Source organism: Sorex fumeus, unplaced genomic scaffold (genome assembly GCF_029834395.1).
Source record: "Sorex fumeus unplaced genomic scaffold, SorFum_2.1 ptg000029l, whole genome shotgun sequence".
In the NCBI taxonomy this organism is placed as follows: Eukaryota; Metazoa; Chordata; class Mammalia; order Eulipotyphla; family Soricidae; genus Sorex; species Sorex fumeus.
In genome coordinates, this window is record NW_026606086.1 from 10,922,761 (window position 1) to 10,940,993 (window position 18,233).

The 18,233-nt window shown below is 37.0% G+C and overlaps 1 protein-coding gene across 1 annotated transcript in view; it reads left to right on the forward strand.

The window, feature by feature from the left end:
* UNC13C (unc-13 homolog C) overlaps window positions 1–18,233 on the forward strand; it is a 626,361-nt gene that overhangs the window by 272,804 nt on the left and 335,324 nt on the right. Inside the window, exons 10-12 of the mRNA XM_056115400.1 lie at window positions 6,566–6,735; window positions 9,777–9,892; window positions 13,020–13,183. Coding sequence (XP_055971375.1) covers window positions 6,566–6,735; window positions 9,777–9,892; window positions 13,020–13,183 — 450 coding nt within the window. The remainder of the gene's footprint in view (window positions 1–6,565; window positions 6,736–9,776; window positions 9,893–13,019; window positions 13,184–18,233) is intronic.

Here is an 18,233-nt window from a genome sequence, read left to right on the forward strand (position 1 = left end):
CGGCTGTCTCGGGGCTGTTTCTAGCTGTGCGTGCCCAGAGAGGAACCCAGGCCCTTGGGGGCGGGCTGTACCTGTTGGAATTGGGGCCGTTCAGCTTTGTTGCCCAGAGCTGGGCCTCTGTGCCCGTCCCACGCGGATCAGGGGTTGAAAACCGGCTGTCTCGGGGCTGTTTCTAGCTGCGCGTGCCCAGAGAGGAACCCAGGCCCTTGGGGGCGGGCTGTACCTGTTGGAATTGGAGCCGTTCAGCTTTGTTGCCCAGAGCTGGGCCTCTGTGCCCGTCCCATGCGGATCAGGGGTTGAAAACCGGCTGTCTCGGGGCTGTTTCTAGCTGCGCGTGCCCAGAGAGGAACCCAGGCCCTTGGGGGCGGGCTGTACCTGTTGGAATTGGAGCCGTTCAGCTTTGTTGCCCAGAGCTGGGCCTCTGTGCCCGTCCCACGCGGATCAGGGGTTGAAAACCGGCTGTCTCGGGACTGTTTCTAGCTGCGCGTGCCCAGAGAGGAACCCAGGCCCTTGGGGGCGGGCTGTACCTGTTGGAATTGGAGCCGTTCAGCTTTGTTGCCCAGAGCTGGGCCTCTGTGCCCGTCCCACGCGGATCAGGGGTTGAAAACCGGCTGTCTCGGGGCTGTTTCTAGCTGCGCGTGCCCAGAGAGGAACCCAGGCCCTTGGGGGCGGGCTGTACCTGTTGGAATTGGAGCCGTTCAGCTTTGTTGCCCAGAGCTGGGTCTCTGTGCCCGTCCCACGCGGATCAGTGGTTGAAAACCGGCTGTCTCGGGGCTGTTTCTAGCTGCGCGTGCCCAGAGAGGAACCCAGGCCCTTGGGGGCGGGCTGTACCTGTTGGAATTGGAGCCGTTCAGCTTTGTTGCCCAGAGCTGGGCCTCTGTGCCCGTCCCACGCGGATCAGGGGTTGAAAACCGGCTGTCTCGGGGCTGTTTCTAGCTGCGCGTGCCCAGAGAGGAACCCAGGCCCTTGGGGGCGGGCTGTACCTGTTGGAATTGGAACCGTTCAGCTTTGTTGCCCAGAGCTGGGCCTCTGTGCCCGTCCCACGCGGATCAGGGGTTGAAAACCGGCTGTCTCGGGGCTGTTTCTAGCTGCGCGTGCCCAGAGAGAAACCCAGGCCCTTGGGGGCGGGCTGTACCTGTTGGAATTGGAGCCGTTCAGCTTTGTTGCCCAGAGCTGGGCCTCTGTGCCCGTCCCACGCGGATCAGGGGTTGAAAACCGGCTGTCTCGGGGCTGTTTCTAGCTGCGCGGGCCCAGAGAGGAACCGGAATTGGTATTAATTCAAATATTAAATGTAATCAAATATTGTAAAATACTTTTTAAATTAAAAATATGTAAAAAAAAAGAGTAAGACAGATGAAGATTTGTGATTATAACTCCATTCATTCTTTAAGAGTTACTATTTCAGAGTTCTTTGTTATTAACCACAGAATGCACTTTTATGCCAAACTCTGTCTAATATACCAGATTCTGAAGCAGTAGCTCAAAGTGGAGTGGTACAAATGCCAGTGTCTGAGAATGTAATTCAGGACCAACATCTGATTAAATAAGGGATTTCTTTAAAGAAAAATTAAAAAGCCCTTCAGAATCAAACTCATCAAACTCTATATCTAATCAAGCTTCTCCAATCAATGTTGCCAAAGGAGCAAATCCCCAGACAACTATATCATTTCACTTTAATTTTAGTTTATACACTTCGCAAGTGCAGATCCAAAGTCTTTATCATAGCACAAAGGAATCTATGTATATGGGCTACTTACTTTAAGTCTTGAGAAGATGCAGTGTAGAACCAAATGAGGGCACAGGACTCAGAATTGGATTTGCTTATTATGTATCCAAAGTCTCTATTGGATATGCCAGACACAGTAACAACAAAGTCTCCAATGGAGACGTTACTGGGCCCGCTCGAGCAAATCGACGATCAACGGGAGGGCCTACTACTTTCAGTATCCAAAGTCTCTAGTTTACACCCATTTTAAATCCTTGTATATTTTTCAGTACTTAATTTCTTGTTTTGTTTGGGTTTTTGAATTTGGGGTCACTCTTGGCAGTCCTTGGAGATTTTTTCTGGCTCCATGCTCAGAGATCTCTCCTGGCAGTGCTCTGGGAACCACATATGGCACAGAGGATCGAATCTTCTGCTGCATGGAGGGAAGCACTTAAGAACCCTGTATGTCCCTCCTGTCCTAGTTTCTAGTGTATAAAGCTTCATTCCCAATGCTTTACTTTGTATAGATGCATCATATGAACTCCTCCTATTTTCAAGTTAATATATGCATAGACATTATATATTTATACATTACTTATATTGCATATACATATATAACGTACATATTGGATACCAAGAGGAGATAGGAAGAGGAATTTTTCTTTCATTTTTCTTTTGTTTTTATTTGGGAGTCAAACAGTACTGTAAAATAAAGTTTCTGATAATTTATTATGCCTGAAACATAATAGCAAATATAGTTTAATATTCCTCAATAGTAGCTGTTTTGAAATACAAATAACATAACAATCATCAGTTAATTATGATATAAAAATGGGAAACTTAGAAATACTAAATAATAATTACCTGGAAATTAGACTTTTAGGAACCCTATTCTTCTTGCTAATGTTTTTGTAAATCTAAAATTATTCCAAATTTAGCTTTAAAAAACCAACATAAAATCGATAAGGAATGCTTTCAGGGAAATAATGAGTAAATTTACAGAGGTAACTATTTGTATTTTTCCTGAATTCTTTAATATCACATATATTTTATTTTGCCATTAAGAATGAAAGTTTTATTTGTTTGAATTGTCTAACCTTGTGGAACTTCAATTGTGTTATACATGTAAATGTATAACATGTAACCATAAAATAGGTGACCTAGTCATTAGGTGGTGTGTGTGTGTGTGTGTGTGTGTGTGTGTGTTTGTGTGCACGCGCACGCTCATGAGGACATTGAAACTTGATGTAATTGCAAAATCAAAAAGTTGCTAAACAGTTCAGGAGGACAACTTAATGATAAGGATGTGAGCAGTTTGCTGTGAGGTAGGAACATGATACAAAAATTTTTTTATTAGAAATTGGAAACATGGAACTGGAGAGATGGAAGACATTAAGGTATATGCCTTGCATGCAGTTAATTAACCTTGGTTACATTCCTGGCTCCACAAATAGTCCTGAAAGAACTGCTGGAGTGATCCTTGAACATAGAAAAGGTGTAAGCCAAAGTACAGTAGGGTTTGACTCCCAAATAAAAACAAAAGAAAAAAAAAGAAAAAGTCCTCTTCCTATCTCCTCTTGGTATCCAACATGTACGTTGTATATGTTATGTGCAATATAAGTAATGCATAAATATATAATGTCTATGTGTGTATTAAATTAAAAATAAGAGAAGTTCATCTATACAAATATGAGAAAACAAGACCCCTACACAACATACGTACACACACACACACAAACATACACTCCACTGGCCAGTTTTTTTCAAAATAAGGCAACGTATATTATTCTCTTAAAGACTATATTGCAAAATCTCTTAGTAATCAAAAAGATTACTAAGAAAAGAAAATTTCTTTTTTTGAGGAGGGCTTCCCAAGTGATGCTCTTCTGGTCATTCTTGGCAACCAAGCTAAAAAGCTGAATCCTAAGATATGAGTATATGGTACTACATGGGTCTTGGAGTGCTGGAGATCAAAACCCCAGCAGTGCTTGGGGCCCTCTGGGCTATAAATAACAATCTAACAATACTAGAGGCTACTTCCAGCAATGCTTAGGCCTATGTTACAAGTAAAATTCAACTGGAATACTATCAACCACTTCACCATTTCCCTTGTCCTTAATAAATTTTCTTGCTATCTATTGTAACTATTATTTGCAAATAAAAGTTAAAATAGCCCTCTGTGCCATAGGAGATACGTAATTCAGATGAATTGTTTTTATCAGGGAATGGCAAAAAAGAACTTATTCCTGCTTTTCTCTTTTTTTCATTTTAAATATCATCTAAAACATTATCATCAAGCCTATGTAAAAAAGAGTTTACTATTTAGTTTTTTTTTCTTTTAGAAATTATAAATTATGTTCAAATCTTTAGTCCATTTAAATGATTTTTGGCTGGGAGTTGGGGGTACGTCTAGTGGTGATCTGGGCCACTCTTTGTGTTTCTCAAAATTCATTCTTGGTGGTCCTCAGGGGACCATATGTGGAGCAGAGGATTAAACTTGAGGTGGCTATATGCAAAAAGATGCTTTATATTCTGTACTATCTCTCTAATCCTTGAGTTAATTTTTGTCTATACTGTAAAACAATGATCATGTTTCATCATTTTATAACTGACTGCCATGTTTTCACAATATTAAAGAAATTGTACTTTGCATATTACTGATTTTTTTTCTTACATTAGTTGGCCATAAAGGTATAACATTGTCTCTGGGTTCTATATTCTGTTTCCACTGACTTTTGTGCTTACTTAGATGCTAATACCATGCTGCTTTGATTACTAAATATCTGCAATATAGTTTGAAACTGGACTGCACTTCCTACAGATTTGCTTTTTCTATTCTAGATTAGTTTTTCAATTGGAGATCTCATGATTTAATCAAATTTTACGATTATTTTTCTAATACATCATGTTACAAAATATATTGTTTTAAGAGTTCTTAATAGAATTTTTATCAAAACTCATTTAGGAATTTAATGACACCTCTATATCCTTTTTCAGAATTGTTTTAGATAAATACATATAGAAAAATGTTATTAAAATTAAGTTTTAGTAATGACAAGATATAGAAATGTGATTTATTTTATCATATTTTTATTTTTTATCACCATGAGATACTATTACAGACTTATAAACTTTCATGATTATGTTTCACTCAAAAACTGTTTGAGTACCCATCCCTCTACCAGTGCCCATTCTTCACTACCAATGTTCCTAGTATCCCTCCCCGAACCACCACCCCTTCTTAACCCCTATCTCCAGGTCAAGCACATTCCCTCTTACTCTCTCTCTCTCCTTTTGGATGTTATGGTTTGTCATGCAGGTACTGAGTACATCATGTTTGGTCGATAGTCTACTTTCAGCACTCATCTGGCAATTCCTCCAACCATCATTTACTTAGTGCACCCTTCTTCATTCCAGCTGCCTTTTCCACAAGCACAAGCTGTGCAGAGATGGTTCTGATTCTTATTTCTACTATCCTTAGGTGTTAGTCTCATATTATATTACTTTATAATCCACAAATGAGTGCAGTCATTCTATGTCTGTCTCTCTCTCTCTGACTCATTTCACTTAGCATGATACTCTCCATGTTGATCCACTTATATGTAAATTTCATGTTTTCATCTTTTCTTACAGCTGAAAAGTATCATATTGTGTAGATATACCAAAGTTTCTTTAACCAGTTATCTGTTCTCAGGTACTCACGCATTTTCCAGATTCTGGGTATTGTAAAGAAATATGATTTTAGTATGGTATGTTACAATAATATTTAAAGTCCCATGACACCAACACTGTTTACAGAAATATCTATGACTTTGTTTATTATAATATCATATATATACATGCATACATATATGTATATATGTGCTGATAATACTGCTGTGGTGTATTGACTGTTTTTATTATTGAGAAAAATTAAATCATTTTATCACTTTTTCATAATCAGGGTTCTAGAGGTGCTCAGAATTTATCTACTAACTTCAGGTGCTTGTTCAAATGCTTATATAGATAAATTTTGAGCTCAGTATTTATCATTCCAGTTGGTTTAATAAGTCATAGAAAAATTATATATAACAAGTGATGAGTTGATATATGTGGGCAGTAATTAAATGTTTTACTTCAACAAAGGGATAGAGGGCAAAAAATTGTTCACTTAAATTTCAAGAAGAGAAGAAATTTTCCTTTAATTTTTGCTTTATTTAATAATATTTCATATGTTTACTAGAGTGATAGCACAGCGGGTAGGGCATTTGCCTTGCATGCAGCCCACATGGCTGACCCGAGTTCGATTCTTCCGCCCCTCTCAGAGAGCCCAGCAAGCTACCGAGAGTATCTCGCCCACACGGCAGAGCCTGGCAAGCTCCCCGTGATGTATTCTATTCTAACAAGTCTCACAATGCTACTGAGCCCGCTCGAGCAAATCGATGAACAATGGGAGGACATTGATAGTGACAGTGATATTTAATGGAATTATAAAATACATTATTATATTGCCATTTAAAACTCTTTCACATTCACTTTCTCAGTGCCCTACATAATAAAATTGTATTTATACTGCAGAATATTTTGGTATGTTCTATATTATCCTATTGTCATAATTTTCAACATGAATTTGTTCTAGATCCAGTTCAGTATTACTTAAATATTTTATTTAGTAGTATAATGTGAGATAAGAATTCAACTTTCCTTCAATATCCCTGATGCCAGAACATCCCATAGATGGGATGAATCAATAATATCTTGTTTACCAGATAATAAACTAAGCCATTCTGATTTAGGCAGAAGTCAAATAAGCTGTTGCTATCAAATTCAATTTAAAGCACTTATGGATGGTCGTTAATGTATTCACACATTTGTTTACAGTGAATGTCATAACTCCACCGATCGAATCAAAGTCAGAGTGTGGGATGAAGATGATGACATTAAATCCAGAGTGAAGCAACATTTCAAAAAGGAATCAGATGACTTTTTAGGACAAACAATCGTAGAAGTGAGGACCCTGAGTGGAGAAATGGACGTTTGGTACAATTTAGGTGACTATCTTTTTTATGTATAGTTGAAAGAAAATCATAATCATAACAATTTCCATAATATCCATGTCATGTATTATGTCCTCACCAAAATATCTAACGACTATCTAGGACTTTTGGGGAATCTAGTAATTAATTTTACTATAAACTAAAACCATCACTATTAAGTTCAGTATAATAAATTTGATACATAAAGGGGAAAGCTTTCAATTAATTGGGAATCTTTTAGGAGACAAAAACACATCCCTTTCTTAATTATAAAAGCATAGCTTCAGAAATTTTTGTACAATGTATAAGAAATGAATTGTTCCTTTCAATAACAAATAATATATTTTTAATAATGACGGAATTATTTTCTTTTGTTTTCTCAATGAAATTTTTTTTCTTTTTGGGTCACACCCTCACACCCAGTGATTTACAGGGATTACTCCTGGCTGTGCACTCAGGAATCACTCCTGGCAGTGCTGGGTACCATATGGGATGCTGGGAATTGAATCCAGGTCGGCTGCGTGCAAGGCAAACACCCTACCCACTGTTCTATCTCTCCAGCCCCTCTCAGTGGAATTTTTATTGTAAAGGAAATGTAGTTTATTTATATGTTGATATAAACATAGATTTCAGATGTTAAAATTGAGTAGATATGTTAAATATTTTCCTTTGATCATAGAGATTTTGAAACATGTTTACTTGGCATGACTTGCTAAATGAGTTTTGTTATAGGACGAATAAATAAATTAAATGTTATTTGATGTTTACTAGAATAATTTAACAACTTGGCTTCTTAGTATTGATTTCATAGTAATAAAAATATCTCCATCATGTCAGTTTCTATAAAGAATATGATGCAAATTTCTTAATCATATTACCTTTCATGTAAGGACTTATTATTATTATTAGAAAGAATTTTATATTGTCCTAGGATTTTAAAATGTTTTCATTTTAAGATAACACATTATATTACAGAATCAGAGACTGATGTTTTTGCAAGCACTTCAAACAACATAAAATCACATAGAATAAATGAAACTAAATTATTCAATAATTTCAAGAAAAATATAAACCTTAATTGGTTACAAATGATTCATGCTATACTATGAGCTGACTCTCTAAACAATTTTAAGTAAATCCTAAATAAAGTTTTCACTTGTGAATTTGGGCATAGAATGTTTTCCTGTTGTAATTATCATTCTCTAATATCTTGTTTATACTAATAATGGATTTATGCATGAGAACACAGAAAATAAACTTCTGGCCCTTAACTCTGTAATAGTTACAAATTGATTTCTAATTTAAGTCTTTAACCTATATACACACACATATCTATACATTATAAATATTTAATAGTAAATTGGTATTTCCTTGAATTGATGTAGTTAGAATCCCAAATATAAATTCCTCTAATTTGTTTTTGTGATAGAATGCAGATGAGTATATTAAATTAGTCAAGAAATTTGAATTTACTGTTAATATAAGCATCTGTTCAATTCTTATTCTGAAACTGTCTATAAAAGGGAAAATATAAAATAATTTCCCCTTACTTACCATCAGTTCATTGATTTGTTAAAAATATATAAGGAAAACACCTTAACTTTATGCCTCCAAGAACCTGTTTTTTTTTCCTTCTTAAAACTTGCCAAAATTCTCAGTCCTTCGAGTAGAATCTGTGTCCCCTTGATCTGTTGGGTTGGTGATCGTTAAAATCAAGGACTACGGATGGGAACAGAGATAGTACAATACGGAGAACATTTGCTTTGAAGGCCTGCCTTATGGTCCCTAGATGCCCCTAGTACTGATCCTTGAACGCAGAGCCAGGAATAGCTCTGAGCACAGCAGTTGTGACTCCAGAACAAACAAACAAGCAAAATGATAGCTAAATACCAGCAGACCTTGGGAATCTTGCAATAAGTTAGTAACTAAAAGATCCCAGGACTTATATTTCTCTTCATCTCCTCATAAATCCTTAACATTTGTTGGGAATCAGCTGTCTCAAAGCCAAGAGGAGAAACTAATTTTGCACTCAAAGAGAAAAAAATTTTCACAATATTTATATGATATTAACAGTGGAGCTTTATCCTATGGCACACATATTAGCACTGGAACTATACAGAGAAGATTAGCATGACAAGAATAACATAGCAATTTGCATGTCACCTACACAAGTTCATAAAGTAGATCAACAATAAGTAGATAAATAGGTTAAAATATTTAGATAAGGTAAATGTTGGCAATGATAAGTTGACACATATACATATACCACAGGAAGAATGTAGCCATCATGATTTACAAATTTTATGTCTAAAATTTTAGCTATGTTTAGATGGTTGTCATTTAAGGAAGCCTTTCCACTTTCTGTCACCTGTCCTTTGTGATGTACATTAGCTTGTCTCTTGCATCTGTGAAGTGGGTGTCAAATAGAGTTTCCTCTCTACATTTACACTCTAAGAATTTTTGATGAATCTTTCCTATCTTTCAGAGCTATGATAGATTTTATGTCAGATATATACATATCTTATTTGACTAAATTGACTATATGTATATTACATTCACATAAACGTTAAATATAGCACTAACAAAAATAGGCTGTAGACTCGAGTTTTATAAATCTCTGACAAATAAGATTAACAGATTTGTTTTCATTAGTCAGAACTTGGCCTCATTGTTCCCAAACACAAAAGAAAAATTGAGTAATGGAAACGTTTAAATATGTCCCTGGTTCATATTAAATCTCATTTATCTTGCTTTAATTGCCTAAATAATTAATTTCATGGCACCGACATGATCAAGCACACATAGAATTATATCAGAATGGCAGGTGCTTCTGATTAAGTGTTTCAATTGAAAGTATTTATTATTCAGTTTGAAAATCTGAATTTTCATAGCACATCATTTTAAATTGTAATTAGAAGAACAGTGATTATGTAATAATCAACCTGATCTAGAAAATATGGAACTTGGTTGTGTAAGCAGATTATAAACTTTGAAGAACATGTATGAGAAACATTCTATTGTCAAAATAATGACCAGTTACGTCCTTGTTACATCAGAGAAACGCACAGATAAATCAGCTGTCTCTGGGGCCATTCGACTAAAAATCAATGTGGAGATAAAAGGAGAAGAGAAGGTGGCTCCATATCACATACAGTATACATGTTTACATGAGGTAAGTCAATTACACTTTATTAATAATAAAATTTAAACCTATAAATTGATGTTATTGTAGATCATACAACAAAATAGTGTACTTAAAATATAATTGAAATAAGTTTGAACAGTTGTTTTGGAGTTCTTATTTAATACCGTGTGCTGTGTGCTTTAACATCATTCACTTCTAAGAAGAGTTTAACATAGACACACGAAGAGGACATTTATAAACAAAGCCACAGATGATAATGAATCAATAAACCAAGTTAAATCACTATTTTGTCAAGGAAGAAGAAAATTTCAAGAATCATTCCCTGGAAAAGTGAGTCCTGGCAAATACGTGGAAACATTAAACATATGATAGTATTTCAGGAGAGGATACAACCCATGACTGTTTTGAGGAATCTAATTCAGTGTTCACATTTTATTGACGGTTTATTTAGGTCTATTGTTCATAACTAGCAATCGTAAAATGCTGCTGTTGAGGGAATAAGTTGAGCAAAACAAGTACGAAGAGAATAAATACAGATGAAACCATAAATCTGCAGAATCCAGTGAGGAAAAAAAAGATTGTAAAAGATAATATGAAACAACGGAAAACCCTTCACCTCAGATTACAATTCTGATGACTTAATCCAGAGGGGAGTGATAGGAGAAAAGGAGAGGATTAGATGTGGCACAGAGCTGTGGTGAAGGGTCTTGGGCACTATTGTGATGCTTGGGTGCAGTAACTTTGTACATTAGTGCCATAGACTGACACTAAAGTGACTTTTTTTTCTATTTTTTTCTTTTTATTAGTGAAACACCATGAGGTACAGTTGTAAATTTACAATTTTTTTGTGCTTGGGTTTCGATTATACAATGATCAAATACCCATCCCTCCACCAGTGCCCATTTTCCACCACCATGGATAATATCCCTCCCCCCACCCCCCATCCCACCCTGCCTCTGTGGCAGGGCATTCCCTTTTATTCTCTCTCTCCTTTTGGGTGTTGTGGTCTGCAAAAGGGGCATTGAGTGGCAAACATGTTCAGTCCATAGTCTACTTTCAACATGCATCTCCCCTCCTGGGAGGATTCTCCAAACACACTTTATTTGGTGCCTCTTCTCTACCTGAGCTGCCCTTTCCCCTAGAATGCCCGGCTGGCCTCAAAGCTATGGAGTAATCCTCCTGGTGCTGATCTCAGCTATTCTTGGGTATTAATCTCATATTTTGTTACTTTATATCCCTCAGATGAATGCAATCTTTCTATGTCTATCCCTCTCTTTCTGACTTATTTTGCTTAGCATGATACTTTCCATGTTGTACTCTTCCGGAGCTACGGCCGCATTAGCGGCCGCGAAATATTCTCCCACTACATATGCCATAGGAACCATAAGCTACCCTCTTAGATAGAACCTTCTCTAGGTTAACTAACCTAATGTGACCATTTAACCAAAACTATAATAAAGTCAAATGGTGGCAGGTTGGGGAGATGCTGATGTTAACTTTTGGGGGAACAAAGAAATAAAAGAAGTATGTTGTAGTTTACATTCCTTCTTTTTCTGAGTACCACAGACAGGACTTCATGTATATAGAACCCTCTTTCATTTAATTACTCTTTTCACAAAAGTGTGCAATAGAATGCAGGTATTCACCCAGGATAGTAGAGAATGAACTTATTCAAAAGATGGTGCTTCCAGGATGGTAAGGAACACCCAGATGAAATCCAAGGAGGTCATTTACTGGTCAGTTTTATTTTCTACTCAAATATGTAAACATATAAACAAATAATGGTGGCTTCTCTTGGGTACTTTGTAACCTAAGTAGTTGGAGACATTTTATCTGTGTCACTACAGCCTTTCCTTGATGCAAAGGACTTTGTTCCCAGATCAAAAGATATGAGATAGCAAAGAGGTAAAAGGAAACTGCTTTTCTAAGACAAAGATGGCTAAAACAATCTTTCCTTTTCCATACTCTTTGCCTAAAATTCCCATAACATTTTTCTGTGTAAAATTTTATGTGCAATAGCAACTCTGTTTCATAAAGAAGGATTAAAAAACAATATAAATCATTTACACAACACGCGATAGTGAATATAGGTGCTACGCTTCATTTCCTTATTATAATCACATTATAATCTCATAATCTATATTCTAATCTCATTGTAATACGTAATATTATTCCTTCAAGAAAGGTGCCACAGTTTATCAGACTGGTAAAAAGAAACCCCTTGTATTGACAGAATGGGGAGGAAACCCTGATCTTAATGTATTTGGAACTATTTTGGGTCTAACTATAGTATTATGATGTACAATTTTAGAATAATTTTTGCTTATCAAGATCAGAAGGAAATCCAAAAACAAACTTTCTTAGTATCCTAGGGTGCACCTATGCAGGAGTTATTAAAGTAATTTGGGTAATGGCTGATTTTTTATTTACAATTATCTCAAATTTTCTTTTCCAATTTATACTGATTATTCTGTTTCCTACCAGTTTACAGTGAAAAACCTTCAGTAACATTTATAATTATATACCCAAATTCTATATTAACACATCCTGTCACCGTCACTGTCCTCCTGTTGTTCATCTATTTGCTCAAGCAGGCCCAGTAATGTCTCCACTGTGACACTTGTTACTGTGTTTGGCATATTTAATACATCATGGGTAGCTTGCCAGGCTTTGCCATGTGGGCGAGATATTCTCGGTAGCCTGCTGGGCTATCCAAGAAGGGCAGAGGAATCGAACTCGGGGGTCGGCCATGTTGGCCGGGTGCAAGGCAAAGGCCCTACCCACTGTGCTGTCGCTCCATCCCAAGTTATGTTTTTAATCCAGGTCTCTATAACTTAAAAAAATCTATGAATATAAAATATAATATACCTAGTAGGAGTGTTTATGAGCATGATGTTTCACTTGTTCTGAAATGATTTCCAATGTATGAAGCATATGAATCATCAATTCTATAAAGACTCAGGCAGAAGTAATAGGTGAATTTGCATAAAGATGAGGTTAATTCTAACAAAAATCCACATATTCCTCTTATTATATGTCCTGATAAAATATTGAAGGCAATAGTACTGCAAGTGTTATTTACTGAAAGTTATATTTAAATAGTTCCAGCCTATTCTGAGGAGTTACTTAAAAATTGAAAACCACTTACTTTTAGAATCTGTTCCATTACTGGACTGAAGTAAAATCTAATGGTGGAGTGAAAATCCCAGATGTCAAAGGGGATGAAGCCTGGAAAGTTTTCTTTGATGATGCTTCACAAGAAATAGTTGATGAATTTGCCATGCGTTATGGGATTGAATCCATTTATCAAGCCATGACGTAAGTATTGTAGACTATTTACCTTTTTTAAAAGTTTCTGTTGAAATCAAAAGAAAGACATTTATTTCTCTTATTTCAAAAAAAGCAACTCCATTGTAACGAGTTTGCTGTTGACTAAACTTATCTCTATAGTTACAAAGAATTAATAATTTGGTAATTTCTTTCATCTTCTTCCCAATCTTTATTCTGGTCTCCAAATATGGTTCTTTGGCAAGCAGCTTCAGTAGTATCTGGGAGCCAAAAAATGCAAGTTCCCTATTCCATCAAGGTCTTGTTATCTGGAAATTCTGTGGGTGGAGTTCAGCAATCTGTACTTTACAAACTCTCTGGGTAAGGTAAAGGTAAAGGTAAAGGCCCTCCCGTTGATCGTCAATTTGCTCGAGCGGGCCCAGTAACGTCTCCATTGGAGACTTTGTTGTTACTGTGTCTGGCATATCGAATACTCTCGGTAGCTTGCCAGGCTCTCCGAGAGGGGCGGAGGAATCAAACTCGGGTCGGCCATGTTGGCCACTTGTAAGGCAAACGCCCTACCCGCTGTGCTATCGCTCCAGCCCATATATATATATATCTGGAAACCAATGCCATAGCTAAACTCTGAGGACATCACTGCCCAGTGATTGAAATGCAATGCAGTGTCTAAGGCATCATTTCTCAAACTGGGCACCTTGTGACACCCCATGGACCCCTGTGATATTTCAAGTCATATGGGTGGGGGTGGTTGGGGGCACTCGGAGGCTGAGTGGTAGGGCAGGTGGATAAAAGGTCAGAAGAAGACATTGTTGGAAGAAGTTAGAGAAACACTAATCTAGGCTTATAATATTATTAGTATCAAAGACCTATCTATAACAATTGATGTATCCTGCCCATATAAATCTCCATAGACTTTCTTTCCAAATTTATATCTGTGCTGTAAGTTTAGTTAAAACTAATATTTATTTAAGAACCATCAAATCAATATCGTATGGTATTGGTTCAAATAGATGCTGTATATATGGGTCAGTGATACATAAAGCAAGCATCTTACATGCTATGCTCTCTTTCCAGCCCTGAAACGTTTTATGTTCTTGAACTTAGTTCAATACTCAGTTCCTCCACATGTCGGGAGGTTCTTTTCCTTTCCCTTCTATTTTTCAAGAAACTTTTCTTTTATTGAGTGCTTGTTCCTCTCTTTCTGACTGACTTCTCTCAGCCCGATACCCCTGAGTTCCATTCAAATGGTGATGAATTGCATGATTTCAAAATACAGAATGATTTCTCTAGTATGTGGAATATAAAGGAACATACAACGAAAATAACAAATGATCAAAAGGCAACAGCCCCTAAGAGTCAGCCTACAGAACCGAGTCTAACAAGTGGGAGCTAGTAGTGGGCAGAGTGAAAGAGAGCTTGGTGGGAAGGAACCCTGGAAAACTGGCAGAGCTGGACACTGACAAACTGGTGGAGGATGCAGTATTGGAATATGAATGCATGGACAGTGCTGAAAATCATGGTACCAAAAAAAAAAAAAAACCCTGGAAAACAAAAGTACAGTTTTGTCTGAAATAAGCTCCTTATCTGGGAGGAAAAAGGAAGAAATTAAATAACAAGATAGTTTTTATTTTAAGTAAAGACAGCAAGCTAATTTACACAGAAATGCATGTGAGCAATGTAAGAACCAGAGAGTAGGACGAAACTAAATCACAGGTCTGACTTCTTAGGAACAAATGCAACAAAACAAATTTTTTGTTTGCACGATTGTATTTGTTTACACCAAAATAAACAACTGTTTCAGTGTATTTTTTTATACCAAAAATACAGATAGTATTCTTCTCTTATCTATTTCTCTGAAGTCCCATAGGATCTCGGCATATTCTTTTTACTAGTTATTTCCAGTCAGCATACTCTCATTTTTATTTGAAAAATTCACTTTGGGGGGCTTGAGAGATATTACACTTTCTTTGAATGTGGCCAACTTAGGTTCTCTTCCTGAAACTTCTTATGGTCCATTGAGCCCTGCCAAGAGTGACCCGTGAGCAGAAAGAAAGGAGTTAGCTGGTTGTGGCTTAAACAACAAAATAATTAATTTAAAAATATTTGGATAAAAGATATTTCCATCCCTTAATAACCAGAGTATGGAGTTGAGTAGAAACTGTTTTCTAAGAAATTGTATCTGAGTTAGGTGATTGTCTTCTATTTTACAACACATTTATAAAAACTAAGAGTGAATGAACTAAATTTAAATGTGTGATATTCAGTACAATTTCCCAATATTTTTTCCAAAGAATATTTCAATAATTAACAGTTGATAATGTTATAGTTACATTCACTGAGAGTATATTAGTAACTAATGAATGTGTTTTAAGCATAATTTTTAAATGCGTTTTGCTTCCTGTAACTGAAGATTCATTTGTTAAATTGTTTTGAGAGTAAACTAATTTTCTTCAAAAGGAAAATCAAATAATTTTAATAATATTAATCTATTGTTTTAAACCATGCATTTGTGGGGATATGTTGAGCTTGTGTAGCGATTACAGTAATCTTTTGACCTATTTTATATAAATATTTGAAGGAATCCTTTGCTGCATTCATTTTAAATTATCTACTCTAATTCAGTTTTCTCCACACTCTGGCTCATAATAATTTAAGCAGCATTGGAACTGAAAAACTGTAGCCTTTAAAAATAAACTTATTTATTTTTGGTGCTAATGATTGAACCCTGGATCTCATCCAGGAAATAAGTATTTGTTCTACCATTAGCAAACCCAGGTGATGTATTTTCACTTGTTGGTTGGTTCATCTTCATTTGTTTATGGGTGGGGGGGGGGCACAGATGCAGTGCTCAGAGCTTGCTTTTGGCTCTGTGCTCAGTAATCATCCCTAGTGGGTATAGGGGGAAGACCTCATTCAAAACCATGGATAGAACGTGAAAGTTCATCCCACTGTACTTTCTCTGACTCCATAAATAAATATATCACTGTGCCCCCGTTGTTCATCGATTTGCTTGAGCAGGCCCAGTAACATCTCCATTGGAGACTTTGTTGTTACTGTGTTTGGCATATCGAATACATCACGGGTAGCTTGCCAGGCTCTGTTGTGCAGGCGAGATACTCTCGGTAGCTTGCCGGGCTCTCTGAGAGGGGAGGAGGAATCAAACTCGGGTTGGCCATGTTGGCTGCGTGCAAGGCAAATGCCCTACCGCTGTGCTATTGCTCCAGTCCTTCTCTGGCTCTTAGAAAATGATTTTTAAAGAAATATTCGAAAGTTGAAAGTTTGAGCTGGAGCAACAGTACAGCGGGTAGAGCGCTTGCCTTGCATGTGGCTGAGCTGGGTTCCATTCCCACTACGGTCACCAGAGTCAAGCCAGGAGTGATCTGAAGGCAGAGCCAGGTATAAGTTCTGAGTTTTCCATGGCAGCAACCATACAAAGACACATATACATCCAGAGCAGACCCTCTGTTACTTGAAGAGCCCTACTAGAGATTATCTCTCAACAGGAGGAGAATCAATAGGCTGACTCCCTTGTTCCAGCTTCCTGATGATCACAACTCATCCTGCACTGAAAAGTTAAATGTTGGTAACAAGAGGAAGTGATGCATGTGGTCGGATACAACATAATCTCTGTAGTCAGTCAGAGAGGCATAGTATATTAAAGCTTGTTATCATTGTATCTTAAATATTCCACTGTGAAAATAGAGAAAGTGAATCAAGAGATTAATGAAATCATTAAAGGTAACAGAGAAGGGCTAGGATTAGATGAATCACTTCTGTACCATGGTGTGAGTAAGCAACTCACAAATTGCTTACTCAGAATCCCTCTTTTCCTCACAGAAAGCACTATCTTTAACTATGCAGTTTTTTTAAAAAAGATAAGTATTCTTATCAACCAGGGGAAATATTTCAGTATCCAAATGAACTGAAATTGTTTCTGAGGTTCAGTGTTTTATCTTCTTACTTAAAATCAAATTATTAAAATTTTCATCTCGTATTACAAGTGATTACAAGTGTATTACAAGTCCAGAGTTTCTAATTCTTGCTAATAATATTCAAATATATATTCTAGGGCTAGAGCGATAGCACAGCGGTAGGGCGTTTGCCTTGCACGCAGCCAACATGGCCGACCCGAGTTCAATTCCTCCGCCCCTCTCGGAGAGCCCAGCAAGCTACCAAGAGTATCTCTCCCGCACGGCAGAGCCTGGCAAGCTCCCCGTGACGTATTCGATATGCCAGACACAGTAACAACAAAGTCTCCAAATGGAGACGTTACTGGGCCCACTCGAGCAAATCGATGATCAACGGGAGGGCCTTTACTTACTTACTTATATTCTTAGAGGCAACAGATACTCCATTTTTTAATTTTTTTCTTCTGTGTTTTGCGGCCACACCCACAGTGGTCATGGATAACAACTAGCTCAAAGACAAGGGCTCACACCTGGTCCTTATAGAGCTCAGGCGAGTATCTGGAATGCTGAGTATCAAATCCAGGTGGTCTGCATGCAAAGCAGGGTCCCTACCCACTGTACTGTCCCTCTGTCCCAGGCTTAAGTTTGTTGTGTTTGAGATTTGGGTATATTGAAAAGTGTTTAACTTAACTCTGACCAAATTTAGGATGGTAATATTTATAATTTTATTATTAGACTCTTACCAAACAACAGGCATCCCTTGATTATAATTTGAATCATATGACAAGAAAAATTCTATAAAAATGATTAAATCTGATGAAAAGTAAGGTAGCCATAAATAAAATTTGGTGAGTTTCTAATTATCCTCCTATGCATAGTATTTTTATATCTCACCATTCTGAGCTCTATATTTGGCCTTATGATGTTATGATCCAAGATCAATCCATTAGGTATATTTTAAATTAGTTTTTTAAAATAATTTATTTATTGAAATCAAGCTAGTGATATTTTATATAAATTTTTTAAATTTTTTTATTAGTGAATCACAGTGAGGTACAGATACAGACTTACAAACTTTCATTCTTGCGTTTCAGTCATTCAATGATCAAGTCCCATCCCTCCACCAGTGCCCATTTTCCACCACCAGTGGTCCCACTATCCCTCCCACCACC